General features: G+C 40.1%; 1 protein-coding gene across 1 annotated transcript in view; it reads right to left on the bottom strand.

The window, feature by feature from the left end:
* Nucleotides 1-25,848, bottom strand: part of LOC145981878 (uncharacterized) — a 106,189-nt gene that overhangs the window by 42,943 nt on the left and 37,398 nt on the right. The window contains exons 10-14 of the mRNA XM_083115358.1: nucleotides 25,258-25,467; nucleotides 23,421-23,630; nucleotides 14,201-14,749; nucleotides 5,331-5,367; nucleotides 3,003-3,091 (exon numbers count right to left, since the gene is read on the bottom strand). Coding sequence (XP_082971484.1) covers nucleotides 3,003-3,091; nucleotides 5,331-5,367; nucleotides 14,201-14,749; nucleotides 23,421-23,630; nucleotides 25,258-25,467 — 1,095 coding nt within the window. The remainder of the gene's footprint in view (nucleotides 1-3,002; nucleotides 3,092-5,330; nucleotides 5,368-14,200; nucleotides 14,750-23,420; nucleotides 23,631-25,257; nucleotides 25,468-25,848) is intronic.

Here is a 25,848-nt window from a genome sequence, read left to right as displayed (position 1 = left end):
AATGATGAATTGAAATGTGGAAGGTTTGATTGGAACACCCTGTATATGATACAAGAATTAACATTCCCAAAAAAATCTAGGAACGTAAAATGAGGGTGTCACTGTAACTACTCTGAATTATTGTAAACTGCTACAATGTTTAACACCTTAAGTGTAGAATTTTCTGAACAATCTGTATTGGAAAATGTAGGGTTTTTTTTAGCAGCATTCTGTTGAACAAATTAACTGGAATTAAACACCAGCATTTACCAGTCCTCTTCTATTATGCTAAAAAAACAATCTAACTAACTCTCTAGCCTTCTTAAACCCAAAGGTTCATGGCTGCAGCAACACGGGCCTCCCATCTGTCCCTATCCTGAGCAAGATCTTATACTCTTTGTTTTCAATCCCTGCCAATTTACTTTACGTCCATCTCAACATTATCCCTCCATCTTCATCTTGGTCTTCCTACTGGTCTCTTACCATCAGGTTTCCCAACAAGAATCCTGTAAACTCTTCTTTCCTCTCCCATTCGTGCCACATGGCCTGCCCACCTAAGTCTTCTTGATTTAATCATTCTAATAATATCTGGACATGAATACAAATTATGTAGTTCTAAATTATGTAACCTTCTCCACTCACCTGTCTTCTCGTCCCTTTTAGGCCCAAATATTTTCCTAAGGATTTTATTTTCAAATACTCTCAATTTATGTTCTTCTTTTCAATGTAAGGGACCAAGTTTCACACCCGTATAATACTACAGGCAAAATTACTGTTTTGTATATTTTAACTTTTAGTTTCTTAGATATTAAATGAGACGACAAAAGTTTATGAAGAGAAAAGTAACATGCATTTCCTGAATTAAACCTGCTTTTTATTTCCTCTTTAATATCATTTTCATTTGTTAGTATTACTCCTAAGTATTGGGTTGGTGCGAATGAAATGTCCACTTTGACGTCTGCTGGGAAACTCACCGCAACAACACAACACAGGAATTGACTGAGATAACGGGTCTAACGTCATAAACTCTGTATACGTCCAGCAAACAGGCTGGAGCACCCAGACAGTCAGGAGGCAGGGTGTTGCTGAACAGGGTCGTCTGAAAGTGCACCATGGAGAACACACAATTGTGAGTGATTTTTCTTTACGAATTCAAACTGGGACATTCTGCTCAGCAAGCCGCCAAAAACATTAACAGTGCATTTGGGTCAGGAATGGCAAATGAACGCACCATTCACCGCTGGTTTGTCAAATTTCGTTCCAGTCACACAGCATTGCAAAATGAGACCCGTGGCCATCGACCAACATCATGTTCAGATGAGCTCCTCAGGAACGCCGTGGAAGTGAACCCTCGGAAAAGTGTTCGTGCCATTGCAGACAAATTAGGCATACACCATACCACTGTCGCTCGGCGGCTCCGTGCGATCGGTAAAGTGAAAAGTTGGACTCATGGGTACCACATGATTTGACACCGGCCAACAAGACTCGCCTCGCCGTCTGGAGGTGTGCAGTTCTCCGAGTGTAAGGAATAACCGGGATGGTTTCCTGCATCGGATTGTCACTTCAGATGAAAAATAGATCTGCTATGACAATCGTAAATGATCAGGACAATGGTTGGATCGTGATCAACGTCCAGGGTGGTTTCCGAAACCACCTGTCCAGCCAAAGAAGGTGTTGTTGCTGACATGGTGGTCTATGATGGGTGTGATCCATCATGTCTTTCTCAGGCGAGGTGAAACCATCAATGCAGATCGTTACAGTGCTAAAACTCCATGAAATGCACCGCAAACTTCTCCGCAAGCATCCAGCAATGGTCCACAGACATGGTGTCCACATGTTGCACGACAATGCTCACCCACACGTCGCGCAAAGGATGTGCAGGTTCTCCATGAGTTGCAATATGAAACCCTTCCTCATCCAGCATATTCTCCTGACCTCTCTTCTGGCATCTTGATCACTTCCTGACAGGGAAGACCTTCACTGATGATCGGGCGATGTAACATGCCGTTGACGAGTTCTTTGTGTCACAGACTCCAGACTTCTTTCGCCATGGAATCCAATTGTTGGCAAAAGTGTGTGGCACAGACATCGACTATTTTGATTAACCAGGTATTGTAGTTGTGATTCTTTTGGCCTTTGGCAATGACGCACCTGGGGCGGACAATTTCATTCGCACCAACCCAATACTTGAATTTGGAAACTAGTTCAAACAAGTTGTTACCAAGAATTAGATTTTGATTATTACCTAACACTTTGTTTCGGCCTGTAAGCATATATTTAGTTTTCTCCTTGCTAACTTCCAACCTTATCTCTTTTAGCGGCTTTGAAAAATACTTTAGCATTATTCTTAATTGTATTTACATCATCTGCATATGGTAACAGCTGAGTCACACCATTTAATTTTAGTTATTATTCTATTATGCAGTATTTCTTATAGGATTGCTTTCATATTCCATAACTAAATGTAAATACGGTGGAACCACAATTTTACATTCCCAGATTTTACATTTGCTTGGTTCCCTGAAAAACATAAAATCGAGGATACACTGTAATCCAATACTACACAAATACAATTACGTTTTTCACAGGACTAAACTGAAGAAATATAAAATGCAGGAAAATGTCAAATTGGGGTAAATTTTATAACATTTTGCTCCGTTAGGACCGTCAAAATTGTATGTACAATGCGGGAAAATGTAAAATTGAGGTTCCACTTAGTAGGGAAATGATCCTTCCCACCATTGCTGTTTACATACACATGGCGGGACATGCTCTTCGATTTGTTCAGAACCAAAGCGAGTGGTTTCTTTGGAAAACAGTTCAAATTCCAGACACTAGATGGCAGCATGTTCTGGTAATATATTTTCTTACAGGGTGACTTCGCTCCGCATCAACAGTGACGGGCATATTTGAAATCGGCTGCTGTCGTTTTCTGTATTGAAATGAATCAACTGAAGTTGCTTGCAGAAAGCAAATCCTAACTAAAATGTCTATCAAGTCCCACACACACATATATATATTACCTGCTTCTCCACTTTGACAATCCGGCTAAAGAGGGATACGTTCTGCTCGGGTAAATTCCATAGCAAGGGAACCAGTTTCGGCACAGACGCTGCAGGGAAGAAAAGACATCACAACTTTGCCATGATTTGTTATGAAAACTGTACACTGGAAACAATTCTTACAAGTTAGTTTCGATATAAATTTCAAACGGACAGACATGAAACTCTCGCGCACATCAATAAACTACCCACATAAAATTATTGATTGTCAGAGGTAAGTTAAGTAGCAGGTGTGCCCGACATGTGGCAATGTTATTTAACCAATGCCCAGATGAAAGAAAAAATATTTAATTCATTGTTAAAAAAAATAGGTAGGTTATTTTTCTGTAAAAAAAACTATGACATCCAATGTTGCCAGTACATCTCATTATAAAAAAAACCATTTTTTTATAAATATGACTTAACCTTATAAATAATCTGTAATGCATAAACATTTATTGTTCCTTTATCAATTCGATAAATAACCACGGAAACTATCAACACACGTCTAAAAAAAATTCAAAAGACTCCGCCGTTGTCTTTTATCTAGGGTTGTCGATTTTTTTTTGTAATTTAAAATATTTTTTTTATAAAATCATGTTTTCTTGGATAAATTTGATTGCTTCTACCAAAACTACTTTTTCATTATATTTATTACATTTTCAATTTAGATGTTTATATAAAATTTGAAACTTGTAATGGACATTTCCCTTCAATTTTTTTTACAATTTTAAAAACTACACCCTGGAAAAATGACCCCTGCAAATTCTCATGTTTCTCTGAATTCAGTTTAAGGCAAAAACGAGACTTCCGAAGTTGCGAGGCTAGAGTGGTGCTGAAAACACTTAGACTATATGTAAACAAACAGGTCATGCAAAATTAACCATAATGAAGGTACTGGCAGCTGACAGAGGACTGCCTCCGACTGTCATTCCAAAGCACAAATTCAGTGGTAGGAGGCAAAGAAAAACAACCAAATCTAGACGCTCTCCTAATGAGAGAAATAAAGAAAAACCATCGACTGACAGTGTCAGAACTTAAAGAAATGCACCCGAATCTGCTGGAAAACGTTAGTGAGGTCCGAAGTCATTTTGCGGCGGGTGTATGCTGATTATATTCTGACATTCTGCTCAATTCCACAATATTAAACGAGTCTCACAATGGGTCTAAGGCCATCACTCATTTCCTTTCACAGGAAGTCAAAGTTCATTTATTATCTTATCTATGAACACAAAGTTTCCACCTATTCTGTTCCGAAACCGTTTCGCAATTTTGAGTGAATCGTGCCAAATTATGAGAAAAAACTACACCAGCTGAAGATGCTGTTGTTGTGAACAGTTGCCAAATCCAACACTGTCCTTTCTAAAAGCCCACTTTGTTATTTTCACCACACAAGTGGTGGAACTTTATAACACATTGCTGTAGGACTTGCGATTTCCTCCGGAATGAGGATGAAAAAGACTTCACTCCCCTCTTAAAAAGTAGACTGTGCTAGATTTTGGTGTACAAGAGTGCAGTCAGTGGAAGAGAGTTATGGCGTCTCGTCTTTGCGGTTGATGTCCGCGAGCGTTGCCGAAAAAACGTGAAAAGTTTGCAGTCATTCAAGCTGTTGACAATTCTTAGATTTTGTCACCGCGAAACACAAAAGGGCATTAATAGTTCGAGCCCAAAAGAGAACTCATAGTTTGAAAGAAGGAAAGACTTGTAGTGTGATGGATCGGCGAGAGGTGGCTTCTACCGCAACTATTTAAGGATACAGACAGGAGGAATGAAGAGGAAGTGCTAACCAGAAGTTGAAGAATATAAGTGTTCAGTGATTTTGGTAGTGAGTCTTGTTTAAGTGTTGAGAGCTCTCAATATATGGCCTTATTAGCGTCGGTCATTATAAAGTTAAAAGTACAGTGCTGAACTATACAACCGTCAGTAATATTTCTCAATGTGTTATAGACATCTCTACCCTGTCTACACTGGGAGGAACTAGGCAACATCGAAGTCTACTCTGTTGCGGTAGCACTGGCAGAGACGATTCCACGCAGGTAAAACAGCGATAGCAAAAGATGAGGCGAGGCCAGAGTGGCTCAGTATTTCAGTGGTTAGAGCAATGACACGGTATGCCAGGTTCAAGTCCTGGCCGAGCCTGCATTTTTTGCTGAAAATTTCAGTCTTGTATGTAACCACATGGGATATTGAAAAATTTCAAATCAGAAGCTTGAATAAGGTGGAAGAATGACAAAATGAAAACAAAAAATCCTACAAGAATTTGAAAAACTATTTGTGCAATGTTCACAAAAGAGGTTATAAAATTCTTACCAATTTCATTGACGATATCCACCACACATCTGTACACCTGAAGAAAAAAGGAAACCTTTATTAGTAATGCCTGTATTTAAAAAATATAAGTATGAAATAATGACAAAGAAACAAATAAAGGGTTTTTCAATAAGAATGACATGATTTTGAAATGAACTGGCAACTATGTTTCAAATTAGGGATGCGCCGATATGGAATTTTGGCCGATACCGATAAAGTACCGATATAAAATTTACCGATACCGATAACCGATATTCTACCGATCCGATATAAAATTAGAAATGGTCCTTGAAGAACCTGAAATGTTCATTGATCTCCTTAATAAATGTGTGTTTCGTGGTGACTGCAGTGCAAAAGAAGTTGAATATTTAGACATTTACTTTTTTAGAAAGAAGGGCATGAAGATTAACCATAAAAATTGCAACAAAATGGCAGAATTTTGCACTAAATTATCAGATATTTATCGATATATGGGATCGGTAAAATAATCGGTAATTTTACCGATAAACCGATATGCCTATATCAGCCGATACCGATAGAGTACCGATTAATCGGTCCCATCCCTATTTCAAATATATCTGTCACTAGTTGTCATTAATGTTTAGAATACTGTGACAATTCATCATGGCTAAATACAGGCTTCAAGAACGTTTGGTTATTACCCAAAAAAATATATATGAAAATAGACGTTCTATTCAACTTGAAACGGATCATAATTTTGGGCAAAAAAATTATTTTCTCAGATGAACCTCATTTCTGGTTAAGTGGATATGTTAAACAAAATTGTCATTTTTGGTGTGAAAATAATCCACGAGAGATTCACGAGAAGCCCTTGCATTCACAAAAGGTCACTGTATGGTGTGGTTTACGGCATGGTGGCATCATCGGACCATTTTTTTTTTTCCAGAACAAGGTATGAGATGCAGTTACAGTGACTGGTGAGCTGTACCGATTGATGTTAACAGATTTTTTGTGGCCAAATTTAGATGAAATTGATTTGGAGGATATGTGGTTCCAACAAGACTGTGCCACATGTCACACTACTAATGCCACTATCGACGTATTGCAAGAACAGTTTGGTGAAAGGATAATTTAAAGAAATGCAACTGTTAGTTGGCCTCCAAGAAGTTGTGATTTAACTCCTTTAGATGGCTTTTTGTGTGGTTATTTGAAATCTATAGTCTATGCAAACAGACCATGAACCCTTGATGCATTTAGATTGAACATCGAACGCTGCATTCGTAACATTGCACAAAGTCATTGAAAATTGGGTTCATCGAATTCACAAGTGTGCACGAAGTCGAGGTGGATGCTTAAATGATGTGTTATTCAAAACATAATGTCATAAACTATGTTTCAAAATAATATAAAAAGTTTGGTTGTATCTGAAATAGTTTTTTTTTCATTGTAAAATCATATTGTTCTTATTGGGAAACCGAATACTATTCAACATTTTTGATCAATATTCACAAGCAATGTCCACATGCACCAGCTCTGTGGTTCACCCAGCCACATAATTTTATACTCCTTCTGTTTTGATTTTTGTTATTTATCATCACTTTTCTGCCATTTTTGACTAATCACACTGATGAAGATGAGTGATGATACAAGGGAGAGTCAAATGAAACCTTCAAGTCCAATAGAAAATGCAAGGCAAGCTGAATACAGCTCAAATGTATATGAGGTATCAACTGTTATTTACAAAATGACCTGAAGGCTGCAACACTAATCAAGTGAGTTTCAAAACGCCATTTATGTTGTTTTAAAAATGGCATCTCCTATATTAGTCATATCATAAATTCTGTTACAAAGTTAATAATGAACTACAGGTGCAGTGAGCAAGCTAATGTATTAATATTTGGATGTTACATAGGTACAGGTCTTGCCAACACAGAGCACCAATCCCTGTTCAAAATGGCCACCTCTGGTCTTCACACATGCCCGTAGTCTCGGAGGACAGTCATCGATCGCAGCATGCACAGTCTCGAGGGGAAAGTTCGCCACTGCCTTCACAAGAGAATGCTCGAGACTTGCAAGGTTTGGATGCCTCTTCCTACAGAACATGCCCTCCAAAACAGACCACAACCTGTAGTGCAATGGGCTGTCACGGCTGCTGGAGGGCCAATCAGCTGGAGCAATCAAACCAGGCATATTCCTCTGAAGTCCCTCCTGTGTAGCCTTTGCTTTGTGGGCCGGTGCAGAGTCCTGCTGGAAGCTCCACGGCTCATTGTTGAACATGATGCGGGTCAACGATTTCACAAGTGGCTCCAACACTGTTGCTTGGTACACTTTTGCAGATGTTTTCACACCATGTTCACAGAAGTGGAGGTCAGTTGTGCCATTGTACGAAACTCCCCACCAAACCATCACTGAGGTGGATGATGGCCTCTGAGGATCCATGGCATGTTGTCACAAGCTTCCTGGCATGTCGAGGCATAAACATGGTCGTTTTGATGATTGTAAGACACTTCAATCGCGAAGAATTTTTCGTCCGTGAAAAGGATCCTTCTGTGCCACCATTTGCGTAACGCTGAAGTAGTCCTTCTGTTTTCTGCTCCCTCTGGACCTTAAGCTGTGGAGGGAGGAAGTGACCAGTACTTCGCCGATAAGCACGGAATCCTAGGTCACTTCGAAGCACATGCGACATCGACATTTTCAAAATGTTCAGCACTCGAGCCATCACTGCTTGTTTCCTGACAGGATTTAGTCGAATCGGCGCCGCCACTGCTTTCACGAGCTTCTGGGTCCTGCTGCGAGGTCTACATTTCCAGGGGCGGTACTCAATTGTCCCTGTGTCACAGTATCAGTTGATGGTCCGATGCACGAACATCCTGCTGATATTCAACTTTTTCAGGGTGTTGAAAATATCCGATGGTGATTTGCCAGCTTTGTGCAGTGCGATTACTGCCACACGGTTCTCGTATACACCCAACACCATTCGACTCGCAGTGAAATTCACCTCTCCGCTACCACAGCCAAACACACAATGATACTGGTTGTTGTTTGATTCAACATTGCGGGGTTACCTTGCCAACCAGTGTTGCCATCCCTGTCTAAACTTTGTAACAGAATTTTTGATATGACTAGGTACTTGCCCCAGTGAAGAGGCAATGAAAATTCAATATCTCTATACTATTGTAGGAGAAAATTCGACAGTGGATTCAGTTCACAAGCGGATGGGTGGAAAGGCCTTCGCAGTGTCTCATAAGTAGAGCTAGGATGTGTATGTAATTACATACTCTATTCCTTTCTAGATACATACATTGAACACAAAAATGCCAACAAATTATGTAACTGACATAATTTTGCATAAATTTTATGTTACATATTTTTACATATACCGTATTTACTTGTGTATAATGCACACTTTTTCCCAAAATTTTTACCCCCAAAAACTGTGGTGTGTATTATGCATGGAATAAGTCAGAGAGGCAACATGAAACCGTACAGGGTCATTCCATGATTTTCGGACACTTACATTGATTTTTCATGTTTACGGAACCCTATCATGTTATATATCATTGTAAAGCTTGATTCCTGCAGTTTCTGAATATGGAAACAGTATTCCATTCAAGATAACGACACTAATGTGAAATAAGGTTGAAATAAGTTCATCAAAAAATGAAGAAACGTTCCGATTTTTATGGAACTTTGGATGAAAGAAAGCATAAGGAAAAAGATAATAAAAATTAAAATGTATTACTGGCCAAATAATATGACATACATGGAGTGTGTAAATTCCTTAATGGAAGAAATCTTGTGCTGCTAACTGCTATTTGGAAGGTCCTGAATGTGCCTCGTATAAATGTTACATTAGTCACGGAAAGAATAAGTATATATTTTAAAAAAGAAGGAAAGAGCAATTGAATTGGTATGACGTCATTCACTCTTGATCAGCATAGCGACAGATTTACAACCTACAACTAAGAAAGCCATTTCTTGAAACTGGATTGTACTGCGCATTATATACGAGATATAATCTTTTGGCACTTTTACCCATCCAAAACCAGAGTGCGCATTATACACGCATGCGCACTATACACACGTAAATACGGTATTCCAGGATTTTACATATTTGCTAATTTACTTTACATAAAACAACATATTTCGGCAATTTTTTCCTATCTTGATTCTTTTTCCTTTATTAAAATTGACTGCCAAGTCGAAAGACAGGCTGAAGACAAATGAAAAAAAATACTGGCACTGGTACTTATCGAAAAATACTGGAGTTTCACTCCTCTCCCCCTTCTGGTCACATATTTTCATGTCACTTTTAGGTTTAGGCAAAGCACCTAGAAACTTGGCACCGATTGACAAGAAAGCTACTTTCCTGTGAGTAGCGAGCTACACAATATGTTCCCTTGTACAAAAAAGTACAAAAGTAGCTATGTATTTTCATTGGTTTGTTCTTTCTGTAGGTGCTTTTTTTTTAAAAATGTTTCGAAAGTTACAAAGAGCTCTCGTACATATTTACATATTCTGCAATAATTTGCGATGTGAAAAGTAATTAATAGTTGACAAAATTGGTTCCTTAAATATGTGCACGTTGTTGTAAGTTTATAAATTTGATACAAATTTTAATTTGAACAACTTATGATTTAAAATTACATTGAATATGTTCAAATAAAATAAATACCTAGCAGAATTCTTGAAATTGCTTGGATACTCTTTTGATAATACATATTTAGGTACATATTTTATCAATTATTGTTACATATTTATGTATATATTTTGTACTTTGATATTACATAAAAATCCGGGCTCTACTCATAAGTGACTGAACATGGACCTTGCAACGTACTCCCACCATAAAGTTAGTCCCCTGCTCCTTTTGTCGGGAACATGAGACTTTTTATCACTCATTAGGGCATGCTGGGTAGAAAAGAAACAGAACATGGTTTTCAAAGTTAAACGCAGTTTTATAATCACTTATATTTCCTATCGTATGTGGACTTACAAGCAATGTACAGATTTACTTATGTTTCTTTGTTTTGCCTGAAGAGACGTAAAGAACAATTCTATAGCATATCAAATGACAATCACTAAACACAAATACATATAGAATTAATGTTAGACAAGACAAACGTAAATACATGAAAGTCTCTGTATCTAATTATTATTTTCGAGTATCGCTAGAAAGAAACGAAATTAATGCCAACCAATAACACTATTCTGGCATTCCATTAACTGTTACCACGTTCCTGTTGATTCCTCACCTTCACCTGTTTTTCAACTGAGTCTGTCATCCGGTGAAAACATTCAGGCGGGTTCACTTCCTCTGCTGAGATGGGAAAGTGATGTCAACACAAACAGATTATGACGTATTTCCAAACATATATACGATAGGTCACACTAAAAGTTTTTAGACACGCGCAAGTAAAACACTGGAGACCAAAAGTATGAATGCTATAATTTTTCAAAGTATTCTCCATGACAGTTGATACACTTGTTCATCCGCTCAAACCAAGTGTGAAAACACTGGGACCACACATCTGCAGGCACCTCTTGAATGCACTGAACGAAGGCGGTGACTGCCTCCTCGGGAGTAGGAAATGAAGAACTTTGTAATGTATCCTTGATTTTAGGGAACAGGAAGAAAACACAAGGGGCGAGGTCGGGACTGTAAGGAGGATGAGTCATTTCTTCGATGTTGGAGGGTTTGAAGAATTCAATTGTTCATACTGCTGTATGGCTGCGTGCATTGTCTTGATGCACAATAATGCGACTTCGTGGGCATTTTTCACGAACTTTCCGCACGATCTCCGGTAAACAAACCGTAGTGTACCATTCAGCATTAACGGTCCGACGTCCCTGTAGCGGCACTGTTGCAATATGGCCCATCCGACTGAAGAAAGTGGCAACCACTTGTTTGCCAACACTTCGTCCCTTCCTGACTTTTGTTGGTGGGTCTTCATCCGGGAAGATCCACTGCGTCGACTGTCGTTTGCTCTCGGGTTCATTACAGTACACCCAAGTTTCGTCACCTGTTACGATGTCATACACTGCATTTGATTGTCCTTGGCTAAATTTGTCCAGCATTTTCATGCACCATGTGACCCGTGCCTGATTTTGCTCCTGAGTCAGATGGTGTGGGATCCATCTGGCACAGAGCTTCCTGACACCAAGGTGGTCATGCAGGATCGTTTGAACCTGACTCATACCAATACCCAGTGTTGCACTAATAACTGCATATGTCACCCGGTTATCCTCCTCTATCATGCGACGCACTCTGTCGACGTTTTCTTGAGAAGTTGCTGTCACAGGACGACCATCACGTAATTCATCACTGAGTTTCTGACGTCCACGTCGAAATTCTAAAAACCAATTAAACACAGTCGCACGGCATGGGGCTTCCTCCTGAAATGCATTTCGGAGCCTTTCATAACATTGCTGCTGCGTTAAACCTGCTCGAAAATCGTAAAAAATCATTGCTCTGAAGTGCTCCCGTGTTAAATCCATTTTATTGTACACACACGACAATAATTGACTAATTTCTGGCACACAACAATTAACAACATTCTGCAGCATTGTCACACTTCACAGACTACTAACTTCAACATATCCTAGAGACAATGTATTACTGCAATCAGTGTTGCCGCATCTAAAAACTTTTAGTGTCACCCACGTACAAGTTCCAACCACAACTGTACCAATTTAACTAAAGTTGTCTGCGATATCTTGCACATTATTAGAATTAAGTAAAAAGGGTAAAGGGTAAAGTGCTCCCCTGTGCATAGCACCACGCTATGAAGGCGTATAGGGGGTATGGGGGTAACGCCCCACACTTTCTTGATCCGGTCGTGAGTGGGGGTGATGTGATCAGCATCATGCCCCTGACCGCCTTTACCCCCCAGGGTTTCCCCCAGGTACCCATGTTATTCGACGCTGGGTGGGCGCCGGGGCCACTTCCAACGTTAGAAAAGTTCCCGGATTTGAACCGGCCGGGGATCGAACCCGGGACCTTGAGCATGGTAGTCAGACGCGTTACCGACTGAGCCACCGCGGCCACCTTAAAAAGATTAACATTTTACAAATATAAAACCTTAAACACGCAACTTCGTTACAACCTCAAAGACTTATTCTTCATAAGGTAAGGCACTAACTCAAACTTGAAAATATGTGTAGATCAGAAACAGGTCCACGCTAAAATGCAGCAAACGTGTGCAACTCCACATACAGAAATCTACTAGGTAAGAAACAAAAACAAATGAAGATTTTCAACTGACTCTCCCTCATATGATGAAATTGATGAAGGAATTGATGAAGGGACACTCGAAAAGAATGCCTAGGCTGGCTAGGACTCCCGTCGTCGTAGTATGCTCACCACTCTGCTACAGAGGTTGGCCCGGCATCTAATACAGAAGGTTGTTCACTTTGTATCCGACCATTTCTGACGGGTACTCACCTTAAGAGATACCATGCCGCCACCACCGATCATGTTCTATTGGACCCCCAGCATTGTGGACTATCGCCAAGCATTGCAGTTTCCATTGCAGCAAGCTCCGGCGCAGAACAGGAATGGGAATTCTGTCCCACTCCTCCCTGCAAGCTTTCCATAGACCATCCAGGGTGTGCGTGCGGCGATGTTGAAGACGTCGTTTCAACAGTCCAAATGCGCAAAAATCCATCGGACTGGCATCTGGGCTTTTCACAGGAATGTCTCAAACGGAATGACACGAATTCCTAATTCCTCTGCCATTTCCTGATGAAAACGTAGTGATGTTCTGGCGAAATGACTCGAAGCCCTGTCCATATGGATCATCACCTGGTTCGCGTCCATTCCACACAATTGTGGGATGTCTCTCCGATAGATAGGTGTCGGAATGGAGTCTTGGAAGTATCTGGCATATACCTTCACGTTTTTGTCCACCTTGCGTATCATCAACTTACCCTCACATCTGAATCCCGTCACAACCATAAAGCCACGAGGGAAACTTCCCCTGCACTGACGAACAAAGTTGCTGCACCTCTTGCCGTCAATGTCACGGTATGTGATCACCCGAATGTGACCACCAGCAGTGAGATGGATATATGATTCATGCATTGACAACTTTCTTCCATTTGGAACCTGCCAGGTACTTTTCATACAGTCTCCTGCAGTTCGTCTTACGTTCGGCAATGTGACGTGGTAGAAGGTGGTGTACACGGGCCTTCCGCACACACTTCAACCTGAGGTGCTTGCGAATTGTTTTCTTCACAGTTGACGGTGCGAGGTGAAATCTGTGGGCCATATCACGTTGAGTCGGGGGATTTTCTTGGCATGCCAATCGACGGATCCCCCTTCGCACTACGGGTGACACTTTGGTTGCAGCCCTTCTCCTGGTGGTTCTCGTGGGTGAATGTTTCGCAACGAGAGCCTGTTGTGTGTAACGGGCCACAATAGCTTTTGCGGTAGTCACCCCGAGTGTTAACCCATTCTCCCGACACTGTTTCACAATACGTACATATGAAAACTTAGCACGGAAAAGGGCCATTACGTAACCCTCCCAATACCGGTTGATTTTCGGCGCCATTTGATAACATTCACTACCAACACTCATGCACCTACAAGGTCAGACACAACACTGCTCCTGCCAGCAGACCCATAGTTCCAGCATGATATGCCAGGTGGCAGCACTGAATCGAAAATGGTCGGATATAAAGCGAACAACCTCTGTATATAGGTACCCAGAAACAACCTTCAGGGATAAAGGTGGCTAGACTGTGGTGCTGATCACACCCTGCCACAAATGGCCAAGATGGAGAATCTGTGGAGCCATACCTTCACATTCCCTCATGCAGTCACAGCATACCTTCACCTAACTTCTAGCAATACATGATAAGCACCCAAATAAACCCTATATTTAGAATGAAATTAAACCAGAACTTACCGATGCATGCTGGGAAATCTCTAAGAAAGAATCAACACCCAGCTTCATTTCCAGGAAAGGCACAAGGGACGAAGCCTCCAGCACACCAAATAGGTCATCAATAGGATCCACCGGGCTTACCACCGAGGAAGATGCACCGTGCGTTATGTCGACCCCGGAATCTACCAAACTTCGGTCGACATTTTGTTCTTGTCCCACGTTGTTAGACGAGTGAGACTTCACAGACAAGGGAATATCACAGTTGGTCGTATTAACATCACTCACTGAACACACACTACCGAACGGACGGTGCCTAGTTTCTGCAGACAACGAAACGGTCTCCAGCCTTTCTTCAGAGAAGGACATGTCCGCTCCCGAGTCTTTTGCAACTGATTCGTTGCTACTGTCTTTATTGACGGAACTGGTCGAAGGAAACGTGAAACTTGTGTAAGTGTCGTCAAGCTGCAGAGTGTTCTTCTGGAATCTTTGGAACTGAACATCCGGAACCATTCTTTGCTGCTTCCTGTGTTTCTGAAGCTCATCTAGAATCATTTTCAACACAGACTCGATCTGCAAAGACCAATGGTGACTTCATGACTAGAGACCAGATTTTAAAAAGAAAAAATTTACTCTAAACAGTACAAAAAAGAGAAAATTATTGCTGAAAAAAAAAAAGGACTATAGTTTATTAAATGAAAGCACAATATCTACCATTTACCGTATTTACTCATGTATAATGCACACATTTTATAAAATTCTTGCCCCCAAAAACTGTAGTGTGTAATATGCACGGAATAATTCGGGCAGCATACGTGAAAAAGGTCATTCCATGATTTTGTGACACTTGCATTGATTTTTCATGTTTACAGAACCCTATCATGTTATATATCGTTGTCAAGCTTAAATTATGCAGTTTCTGATTACATTCAAGATGGCGACACTAATCCGGTTGAAATAAGTTAATCACAAAATGAAGGAACGTTCTGATTTTTATGGTACTTTGGATGAAAGACAAGATAAGGATAATTAATGGAATAAATCTTGTGCTGCTAACAACTAGTTTGAGGGCCCTGAATGTGTCTTTTATAAATGTTACATTAGTCACAGTAAAAGTATAAATTTTGAAGTTCTTTTTTAGAAAAAGTAAAGAAGAAATGAGCAAAACCATGTATAAAAGTTTGAAGGCCATTTCCAATGATTTTTCACTTTGCTTGTTTACACAAGAGGATATTCTCCTCTTGGTCCACATATCAAGAGGTGACTCGTTGAATAGGTATGATGTCATTCACTCTTGATTGGCATAGCAACAGCTTTACGACCTACAACTAAGAAAGCCATTTCTTGAACCTGAATTATACTGCGCATTATATACAAGATATAATTGTTTGTCACTTTTACCCATCAAAAACCAGGGTGCGCATTATACATGCGTAAATACGGTATATACAAAAAGGGCTACATTAAATTTCGTATGAAGTAAGGTAAAAAATGCAAGAAATTTAACGCATCCCTACGGGAATGCATATTTCGTTTTTGACGAAAAAACGAAATGTCAAAAAACACATTGTAGTGTTAATTTTTCATGTTTTTGAAAGGTGTGAGATGCACTTTGCTCCCATGTTTTGTCACGAAATAATGCGAAATGAACTGCAAAATGCGAAATAAAACTCTTAAACACGAAATTTAGGGTTTATTTAACGATGCGACACCTTCCAAGGTCTGAATTATCCTGTGAGTTATGCAATTCATAGAAATTGATTAATTCTGTTGTTAATATTGGAGAAGCAAAAACGGACACCTTTAAAAAGAAATAAACTTAATAGTCTGATAACTACACAAATGTGTTACTAGAAGTGAAATGTTAATTTGGCGTAATAAGTGTAGTTTTTAAATCAATTTTAGAATTATATTCACAATTTTGAAATTAAAACATCTTTTTTAAATACCACTTTTCATCCAATTCCTCACCGCTATAACACTAAAATTTTATTTTATTTACCGCTTTTGAACCCGAAATAGATTCGGTTTTTGCACCGAAATTTTGCTTTTTTATTTAACAAAAATATGTGCCTCTACGTATCCCTTTTTAAACATGAATGGTACATATTGAACTTTCATTTAAAATAATATTTTTAGTAGAGTGCAAAAGTAAACTATAGTCTGTTTTATTTCCTTTTTTTGAATATAAAGAACAGCGTTACCATCTGTTTCAATGAAATCTTCCTTGCGACAGTTTACCGCATTCCATAGCTTGGTGCCGCTTGTACCAGGCTTCGCCATTTCACTAACAATCAATACTGTCGTCACTGTTAACTTAAAACTATTCTAAAAAAAACTTCACAATAAAAGTCTTAATATAGCAGATAAGTACATTTTCAACTCAACAGGCTTTCAATGCGTTTGTTACTACTTAAGCCCAGATTGGACTGTTGCAACAATCGCTGCAACGTACTTCCAACACTCATGGAGGGAAGCTGCACCAAATGACACAATTGTTAAATGTTTTGTTTAGGGAAAATAAAGTCACACAAAATATTTGTCATCTTGTCAATAAAGAGACCAAGGAAGGTATTTTTTGAAAAGGGGGAAAAAAAAAGGGAATGTGGGCTGAAAAAGGGTTAAAAAGGGAAGTCAAAACCATGTAATCTTGTTGGTGGAAGATAATTATCAACATTGTTGTCTTCGATTACTTTACTTTCCATGTTTTCCAGGCAATTTCAAAATAAATTTTTAGACCAATTGCACATTTAGACATTCATTTTACAAAACCATGATAAATGAATTATATATTTATAAATATAACAACAGAATGGTAGAATTTTGCAAAAAAATATTAAAAATCAGGATATTTATAGATATATCAGATTAGTAAAATTATTGGTAATTTAAACCAATACAGCAATATGCCTACATCGGCTGTCTCTTGTCATTCCTAATATCCTGCGCTGACCTAAAACAAATATTACATTTAGAATCAGTGGCGGCCGGCGGCAAGTATGATGGGTAGTGCCAACGTTATCAAGAAATTGAAGGAAAAAAAAACTCCGCAATGCCCCTGCCTCCTCCTTCAGGTCGACCCACTGGCCAAGATGTTTATCCTCGTTTGGTAACGTGGAAAACAGTGTGTATTTAAGTAATAACACTAATACGATTCATCTTCACTCACTAACCTATCTTTATACACTACAGGACACTTCACTAAAAACACAATTACAAGAGGAAGGGAAAACAAATCTTCTCACCTTCTCCTCCCCCATGCACACGAATTCCAACTGGATGTTGAAAATATTCTAGACATTTGATGTAAAAAGAAATTGTCGAAATGCCAAAGGAAATTCGCATCACCATAGGATTTTTTACTTTTACATTTTTAAAAAGTCTGGATGGCCCTCTAGGCGCATCTATCTATTATCAAAATGTTCATTTAACTTTGGACAAATACTAGGTTCGTTTCTCCAAAGTTGGCAGAAAAGTAGATAGTACCTTTTTCACGAATTACTTCCCCAACAGGTCTTACAAATCCGTCGTATTTAGCGACTTATCTCTGAAGATGGCAACTGTGTCAACACTGCGAAAGTTCCCTCGCTGTGCCAAGCGAAAACGGGCACGGCTGATGTCTTATGAGCTAACCCCATTGGCTAACACCACCCCCTGACACCTTCTTCCCGGCTCATGGCGGAAATGTTACTCGCTGAGACTTCTCCAACCTTCTGCACGTGTTTCAACTTGGTTAGGCCAGCTCTTGGGTGGCATGGACCGCTGCCTCGCCGAGGGTATGAAACAGCTGGCGATGCAGTGAGGAGGTTGGGGGCGGTCGTCACGTCCGCTTGACCGATTGCAAGATTCAAATCTCCTTGTCTGTAAACTATCAATGTATTAATTTAATAATACTTGGGCTAGGTATGCATTTCTTCTGAGGGTAGTGCCATGGCACGGCGGCTCTCCACCTTGAGCCGCCGCTGTTTAGAATACATAGCACAAATACACTAGTGTCCAAAACTTAAGCATAATGACCGTTTGGGGATAGAGGGCCCGTAAAACGTAAAGAAACTGCACCAAAGGGAGCCAACATACCACATACACCACATGGAACAGACCACATATGCAAGAAACCATGGTAGCAGACGTCACACACCACAAATGCAAAAAATGAACCAAAACACATACAACAAAAACACTGTGGAATGCACTGGAGCCACAGAAAACAGGTTAATATGGGGTATGGTCACCCTGAACAGCCACACATGATTGGCACCGATGCTCCATGCTGAAGAGCAGGTTGTTGAGGAGCTCTTGGGGAAGCTGATTCCACTCCTCCCGAAGAGCAGTGCAGAGCTCCGGCTTCATCCTGGGGGGTGGCTGGCGGGCTCCCACACGTCTCTCCAATATGCCCCAGGCATGTTCAATAGTGTTAAGGTCTGGAGATCATGCTGGCCACTCGATTCGTTGAATGTCTTCAGTCGCTAGATAGTCGTCCACCAGTTTGGCTCGATGAGGACAGGCATTGTCATCTACGAAAATTGTGGGCCGACTGCGCCCCTAAAAAATCGAACATGGGTATGAAGAACCTCGTCCCGGTAGTGCTGGCCAGTGACGGATCCAGCATCGAACACGTGCAGGTTCGTATGACCATTTACCATAATGCCTGTCCAGACCAAAACCCCACTAGCACCATACCGATCCCTTTCCACAATGTTAATGGGATGAAAGCGGATTCCCTGTTCACACCAGATCAGTGTGTGATGGGAATCATTCTGGGCACTATATCGGGATTCATCCGTGAACAGTATGCTGCTCCATTCATTGCGGGTCCAATGGTGATGTTCTCTACACCACAGTAAACGGGCCCTTTTGTGCGCTGCAGTCAGTGGAAGACATGTTACTGGTCGTCCGGCATTCAAAACACTGGCACCCGGTCTCCAGTATACAGTTTGGCGTGAAACTCTCACCCCTGAGGCGACTGTAAGCTACGCTGACAGTTGCCACGCAGTCACGGTCAGATATCGGTCCTGTTTTGGAGTTGTCACACGTGGACTGCCTCCACCGGGTCTATGGCTGATGTCTCTCCTGAAACTGTTTCCACAAGCTGGACACAACACTTTGTGGCACATTGAGGGCTCGTGCTACTGCTGTCTTGGGTGTCACCTCGTTCCAGGTGCCCGATGATCAAACCCTTGGAAAACGTGTCCAAATTATGTCCTTCTGCCATATTTCTGCTGTCTCTTGCCACATTCACCTCAGCAGTACCTTCCGCTCACTACAACAGGCGTACACAGAATGCACGCATTTCGGCTCCAAGCACTAGTGTTTGCTTTCCTCCCATAGAGAGCCAGGATAACGCTGGCGACGCTCTGTTCAATGCGCCTCATCAACAATACGTGTCGTATGCTGCATTTTTCGTGCCCGCAAGACTCTCCTCGGCTTTTAAAAGCAAATTTTAGCATTATACTTAAGTTTTGGACACTAGTGTACTTAGGAAATGGACATACAGTGAAATCTCGATTTTATGTTTTTCAGGGGACCATTAAAATGCAGGAAAATGTAAAATCGAGGAAAATTTTATAACATTTAGCTATGCTGGGTCCATCAAAATTCAATGCATAATGTGGGAAAATGTTAAATCCAGGAACGGAAAATCGGGGTTCCACTGTACTGGCATGAATTTCAATGCGAGAACATTTATGAATTATACGAGGGAAAATCAATAAGTCATTGCCCCTATTTTTTTCCAGCTGAAATATTAATGTGATTGAGAAACTGAGATACACATAGGTTCTTCTTGGAAAGGCCCAGCATTAACTTTCGGCTGCTCCTCGGCATGATGCTGCTGTTATTTGGAAAGATGGCTGTAGAACTCAACATGTAGTCACGGACACTGCCGGCTTGTAGTGAATACATTGTACACGTCGTATGAGCAGCGAAGTGTTATTAGCTTTCTATGGAGCAAGGGACGAATGCCCATCAAGATCCTTAGGGAAATGCAGCCGACGTATGGGGACGAGTATTTCACTTTGAGAATTGTGGATCGCCAAGGACCACTCCAGCTGGGTTTCATACCACAAGGTGACACCATCAACACTGACAGCTATTGTGGCACACTCTCATGTCCGCGAGCTGCCATCAGGAAAAAGCACCAAGGGATTCTCGAAGTGGACAATGTGATTATCCTCCACGATAACGCCAGGCCACAGGACCATCAACAGACTTCAGTCATTCCAATGGGAGATTCTGGAGCATGCACCATATAGTCCAGACCTTGCTCACAGTGATTTCCACGTGTTCATTTGTGACGAAGAACAACAGCGTCATCTCTAAACTAGTGGTGTGAAAAGTATTACGAAAATAAAAGGACGTGATAGAGAAGACAGCGTGGTCAACCAATTCTGTAAATCTGTTTCACCTTGGAAAATGCCCTCGGTTAAATCTGAAGTTCTGACCGGCACATCATGTTACTTATTTACCTATCTGTAGAGGCACATATTTTTGGTAAATAAAAAAGCAAAATTTCGGTACAAAAACTGAGTCAATTTCGGGTTCAAAAGCGGTAAATAAATTGAAATATCGGTGTTATAGCGGTGAAAAATTGGATGAAAAGTGGTATATAAAAATACATTTTTGTTTTAAAATTGTGAATATAATCCTAAATTTGATTTAAAAACTACACTTATTCCACAGAATTAACATTTCACTTCTAATAGCACATTTATGTAGTTATAAGAGAATTAAGTTTATTTCTGTGTAAAGGAGTCCATTTTTGCTTCTCCAATATTAACAGCAGAATTAATCAATTTTCCGGGAATTGCATAACTCACAGGATACTTCAGACTTCAGAAAGTGTCGCGTCGGTATATAAATGGTAAATTTCGTGTTTAAGAGTTAATTTCGCTTTTTGAAGTTCATTTCGCATTATTTCGTGACAAAACATGGTCACAAACTGCATCTCACACCTTTCAAAAACATGAAAAATTAACACTACAATGTGTTTTTTCAAATTTCGTTTTTTCGTCCAAAACGAAATATGCATGCCCCTACCTATCTGGTGTGTAATAGTAACCAATCAGAATTCAAACTAATGTGTTAACACAGTAGGAAGTTATGAATATATGCTGAAAAGGAAATACTAGCTTACATTTGCTAAGGAATAAGCATTTACTTTATGCTGAAACAGTTATAAGTATTATTATGCTAAATATATTAATAAAGGAAACAAAAGTTACATCATCCAATTATGCATTGGTTAACAAGACCATTTATAACATACAAACGTAATTTAAATAAAGAAAATTTTTCTTTGAAATTTTCTCTTAAAGAAGAGTAAGTCTTTTTCGTGTATTTTAGAATGCATCTTATCTAATTTGAGTATAATCAATATGTCAATTTCTTCATCCAGGTTTTCTACAAGATGGCTTCCATCCTTCAATTTTCAAAAATCAACATTTGGTTAAATCACATCCAAAATGTAGAAGATATTTATATCACTATATGTCTTATCCCACAAAACTTTAATTTGAGGTATTGCATTATTCATATACTTGCTGATAATGCAGATGAAAGCAGATAACAATTCCCTGCTTCAAATTAAACTTGGCACTTTTCACACATCCTTGGGTTATTTCACAAGTCCCAAATCGTTTTTTGCCATTATGAAAGTACTTTCAAGACCTACAAGGGTTGATCCAATGAAAAGGTACGAAACGTCGTAACAACGGAATTGTTTATATAATACCGATGCCACGATGGGAGAACGTAGCGTGATACGTAGGGGTGCGATTGGAGTCGCCACGTGGCATCGGAGCATGCAGGGGAACACGCATGCGCAGGAGAGAGAGCAGAGGCTCCGATACAGAGTGACGCGGCAGTGCGTGTTCGGACAGGATGGCGTTAACATTGGCAAATTCGACTGTTGAGGAGCAGCGAGGCGTTATCCGTTTTCTGACAGCGGAAGGTGTTAAACCGGCCGATATTCATCGCCGGATGGTGAACGTTTACGGGGAAGACGAACGACCGGGGCTGCTCACGGAGGGTGTGGTTCTGCTCCATGATAACGCACGTCCACACGTCTCCATGGTCACATACGCGGAACTGGCCAGGTTCAAGTGGGAGCAGCTAGACCATCCACCCTACAGTCCGGACTTATCCCCCTGTGACTTCCATGTGTTTGGTCCCCTGAAAAAGCATCTCAAAGGAAAGCGCTTCACCTCGGACGATGAACTCAAGGATGCTGTGAAGGACTGGGTCGCGTCACGGCCAAAATAATTCTGGGAAAAAGGAATCATTTGGCTCGTTCATCAATGGGATCAATGTGCTCAGGCCTATGGAGGATACTTTGAATAAAGTATTCATTTACACTGACAGTGTCGTTTTGTACCTTTTCATTTGATCAACCCTTGTAGTTATGTGAAAAAATGCCTCTTTGTAGTTTAAACAAACTATTTAAGATTAACTTGTAAAGTATATTCCTTTAAAAATATTAATAATTGTACAAATATCCATCACAAATTTCTATATTTGTACTTATCCTCATTCCATCATGCCCTTTTTTTAAATGTCACAGACCACTAGTATCAGAGTGATTAGTTCAAGAAAGATTTTTAGCATGTGTCATCTTCAATTGTTTTTTATAAGTTTGTCACTAAGTGCTTAACAACCTGAATGTTTGTGAAGTAAATGTACATATTTACCCTGTTACAGCTATCTTGCAATGTATATAAGAATGTACTGATCTAGCAATTACAAAATTCCAACGGATGACATCATATTTATACACTAAACAATCTTACAGAGTTGACCTTTGTATATAAACCTTGATGCCAATGCAAATTCACACAATTTCAATACATATAATTATAAATTTCAATGTTTCTTATCTTGTTAGTTTGAAAGAATACATATGTTTTAAAGATATTGTTTTTTCTATATTATCAGTCAAAAAATAAATGTTATAAATGTCAATTCAAAATATTACACAATTTTATAATTTTGTCCTAATATACAAATTGTTCTTTTTTTAAACATCATATTTATTAGAATTAGCCCAAATTGCAATTTCAGACATATTTAATTGCATTATATGAATACATTTGGAGTAATCATATGACCAAAACTATTATTATTATTACACAAATGTGGAACTCTGAACTTAGCCTAACCATTTCAAATCTTAATATGACAATATATTAATTTTATTGTCATAAAAGACTTTTCGATTTGCCTTCATATTATTGACACAGGTACAACTAACCTTTTTGTCCTTTTCGTTTTGAGCAGCCACATAAGCTCTGACATCCCACCCTTTGGACTTCCACGTGCTGTAACCGGTGCCTGCGGGGAAAGACTTCTGTGTCTCCGAACTTGTCTTTGCCCTCTTAGGAACAGATTCCGTGACAGATGGCGCGGCCTCTTGTTCCAAGGTAGGGAACCTCATGTTTGCTCGAGATGGGATTTCACTCACCTAAAACAAAGGCATGCAGTTTCAAATTATCTGCTGAAAGAAACTGTCTAAATGGCTGCATCGGGAAGAGGGTGTACCAATTCTTGGAATCCTAGATCTGAATTCAATACTCTAAAAACAGTCTTTTGTTTCAATAAGAAATTTGGATTTCCTCGACAAAATGTAGCAGATAAATCCTTTACAACCATGAAGTTCTTTACATAAAAAAGTAAAGTGCTCCCCTGTGTATTGCACCATGCCTTGAAGGCGTATAGTGGGTGTGGAATTAGGGCCCCACACTTTCTTGATCACGGCCGAAGGTGGTGGTGATGTGATCAGCACCATACCCATGGCTGGATTTACTCCAGGTACTCACTTTATACGATGCGCTTGAACAGGTGGAAAAAATTAAGGTTCTCCCCACCAGGGATCGAACCTGGGTCTCTCGCATGATAGTCAGATGCCCTACATGCCCCTATAAAATGACTGAAGTGAGAAATAGGGAAGTAACATATGCTAAGCGGTACATCGTTCTCACATCTTTTGCCAAAACAAATTCCATGAATTTTCCAGCTATTTTACAATTAATTTACCAATACTCTAATACAGGTATGCCGGTTAATAATTCTTAATTTCGTCGCTGGATGGTGCTGGAAGCAAGGGTTGGTACACAGTCTCAACTGTTACGTCAGTGTGTTGCCAGGACAGTACCTGTCAAAACGTCGTGGATGTGCAACCGAGTGCGAGTGATCGTGATATAGGCTGTGTGTGGTAAACATGTTGACCTTCAAACCAAATAACGAGCATGTGCTGCTTTTCTTGTTCAATCAAAAGAAAAACGCGAGTGAAAGCCATCGTATCCTTGTGGAAACGTACGGTGACAATGTCCTAACACAAGATGCGTGCGTGCGTTGGTTTCAACGCTTCAAAAGTGGTGATCTCGACTTGAAAGACAAAGATCGCTCGGGCCAGACGAAAAAATTCCAAGATGCCGAATTGCAAGCACTTTTGGGCAAAGACAATACGCAAACGCAACAACAACTGGCAGAGAAGTTAAATGTTGGTCGCCAAACCATATCTGATCGTCTTCATGCCACAGGAAAGATCCAGATTGGGTGACAAGACACGGAAAAGTGATTTTGCAGCACAATGCCTCATCACACACAGGGAAAGGCATCAGACACACAATTTCTGAACTTGGCTGGGAATTCTTGCCCCACCCGCCATACGCACCAGACTTAGCCCCTTCGGACTACCACTTGTTTTCATCGATGCCTCACTCACTTTCCCAGCAACACTTCAACAATTACGAAGATGTCGAACAATGGCTTGCTGACTGGATCACCTCAAAATGTGAATTATTTTTATTGTAGGGAATCCACAATTTGACGAACAGATGGGCAAAATGTATACCTAGCGATGGTGCATACTTTGAATAAAGCATTTGTTACCTTTCTCCCCAGATACACTTGTTTTCTTTCGGATCAATTAAGAATTATTAACCGGCACACCTGGTATGCTTACATCAGCCAAAACCTATTAATCCAATCCCATCCTAGTTATACTGTGATCAGTTCCATTAGCTACACTACCAATATATGTGTAATTATTAATCAATGCCAGTCTTATTTAATAGTAACATACATACCCATGCCAGTCGCAGAAGAGCGTTCTCTATATCGAGATATGCTCCTGAAGGGTAGTGCAAGAGATCATTCCGCTCATTTGTCACGTCCAATCGGGTCCAAGCTTGAAGATAGCTCTTAATCTCTTGCAAAACAGATTTCATATCACGAGCTGCATTCCAGTACGTTAACTTAAGCAGTTTCAAGCTAGACACGCACAACATCATGGAACCCTGAAATAAATTATACAATTCCTGTCACTGCTTCAAGTGAAACGTCATTGTTCTTGATGTAGGATCATGTCTTTCCCACATCCTTCTCATATTTAGTACTTTACTTTTGTATATACAGGGTTAGCCTAGACACTTTCAAAGTTTACAGAAAGAAGAGTTGTAAGAATTACATGGTTTGGAGATGTCCTGAAGTTTACACTGGTAAGTTACAAGTGTTCTGTGTGTGACCTTTTGTAACACGATAGATATCAATGCGATAGTCCAGTTGTCCCCAAACACGTCTTTTCCCCTTGCACAGGCAACCACTTTCCTCAAATGCCTTGCTCCGATCGTAGATTGACTGCCTTGTGGGTGGTTGTTTACGATACCGTGTTCTAAAAG

Source organism: Lepisma saccharinum, chromosome 30 (genome assembly GCF_977018435.1).
Source record: "Lepisma saccharinum chromosome 30, izLepSacc3.1, whole genome shotgun sequence".
NCBI classification, from domain to species: domain Eukaryota; kingdom Metazoa; phylum Arthropoda; class Insecta; order Zygentoma; family Lepismatidae; genus Lepisma; species Lepisma saccharinum.
The sequence above is the reverse complement of the archived record's forward strand: the minus strand, read 5'-3'. Positions and strand labels throughout refer to the sequence as shown.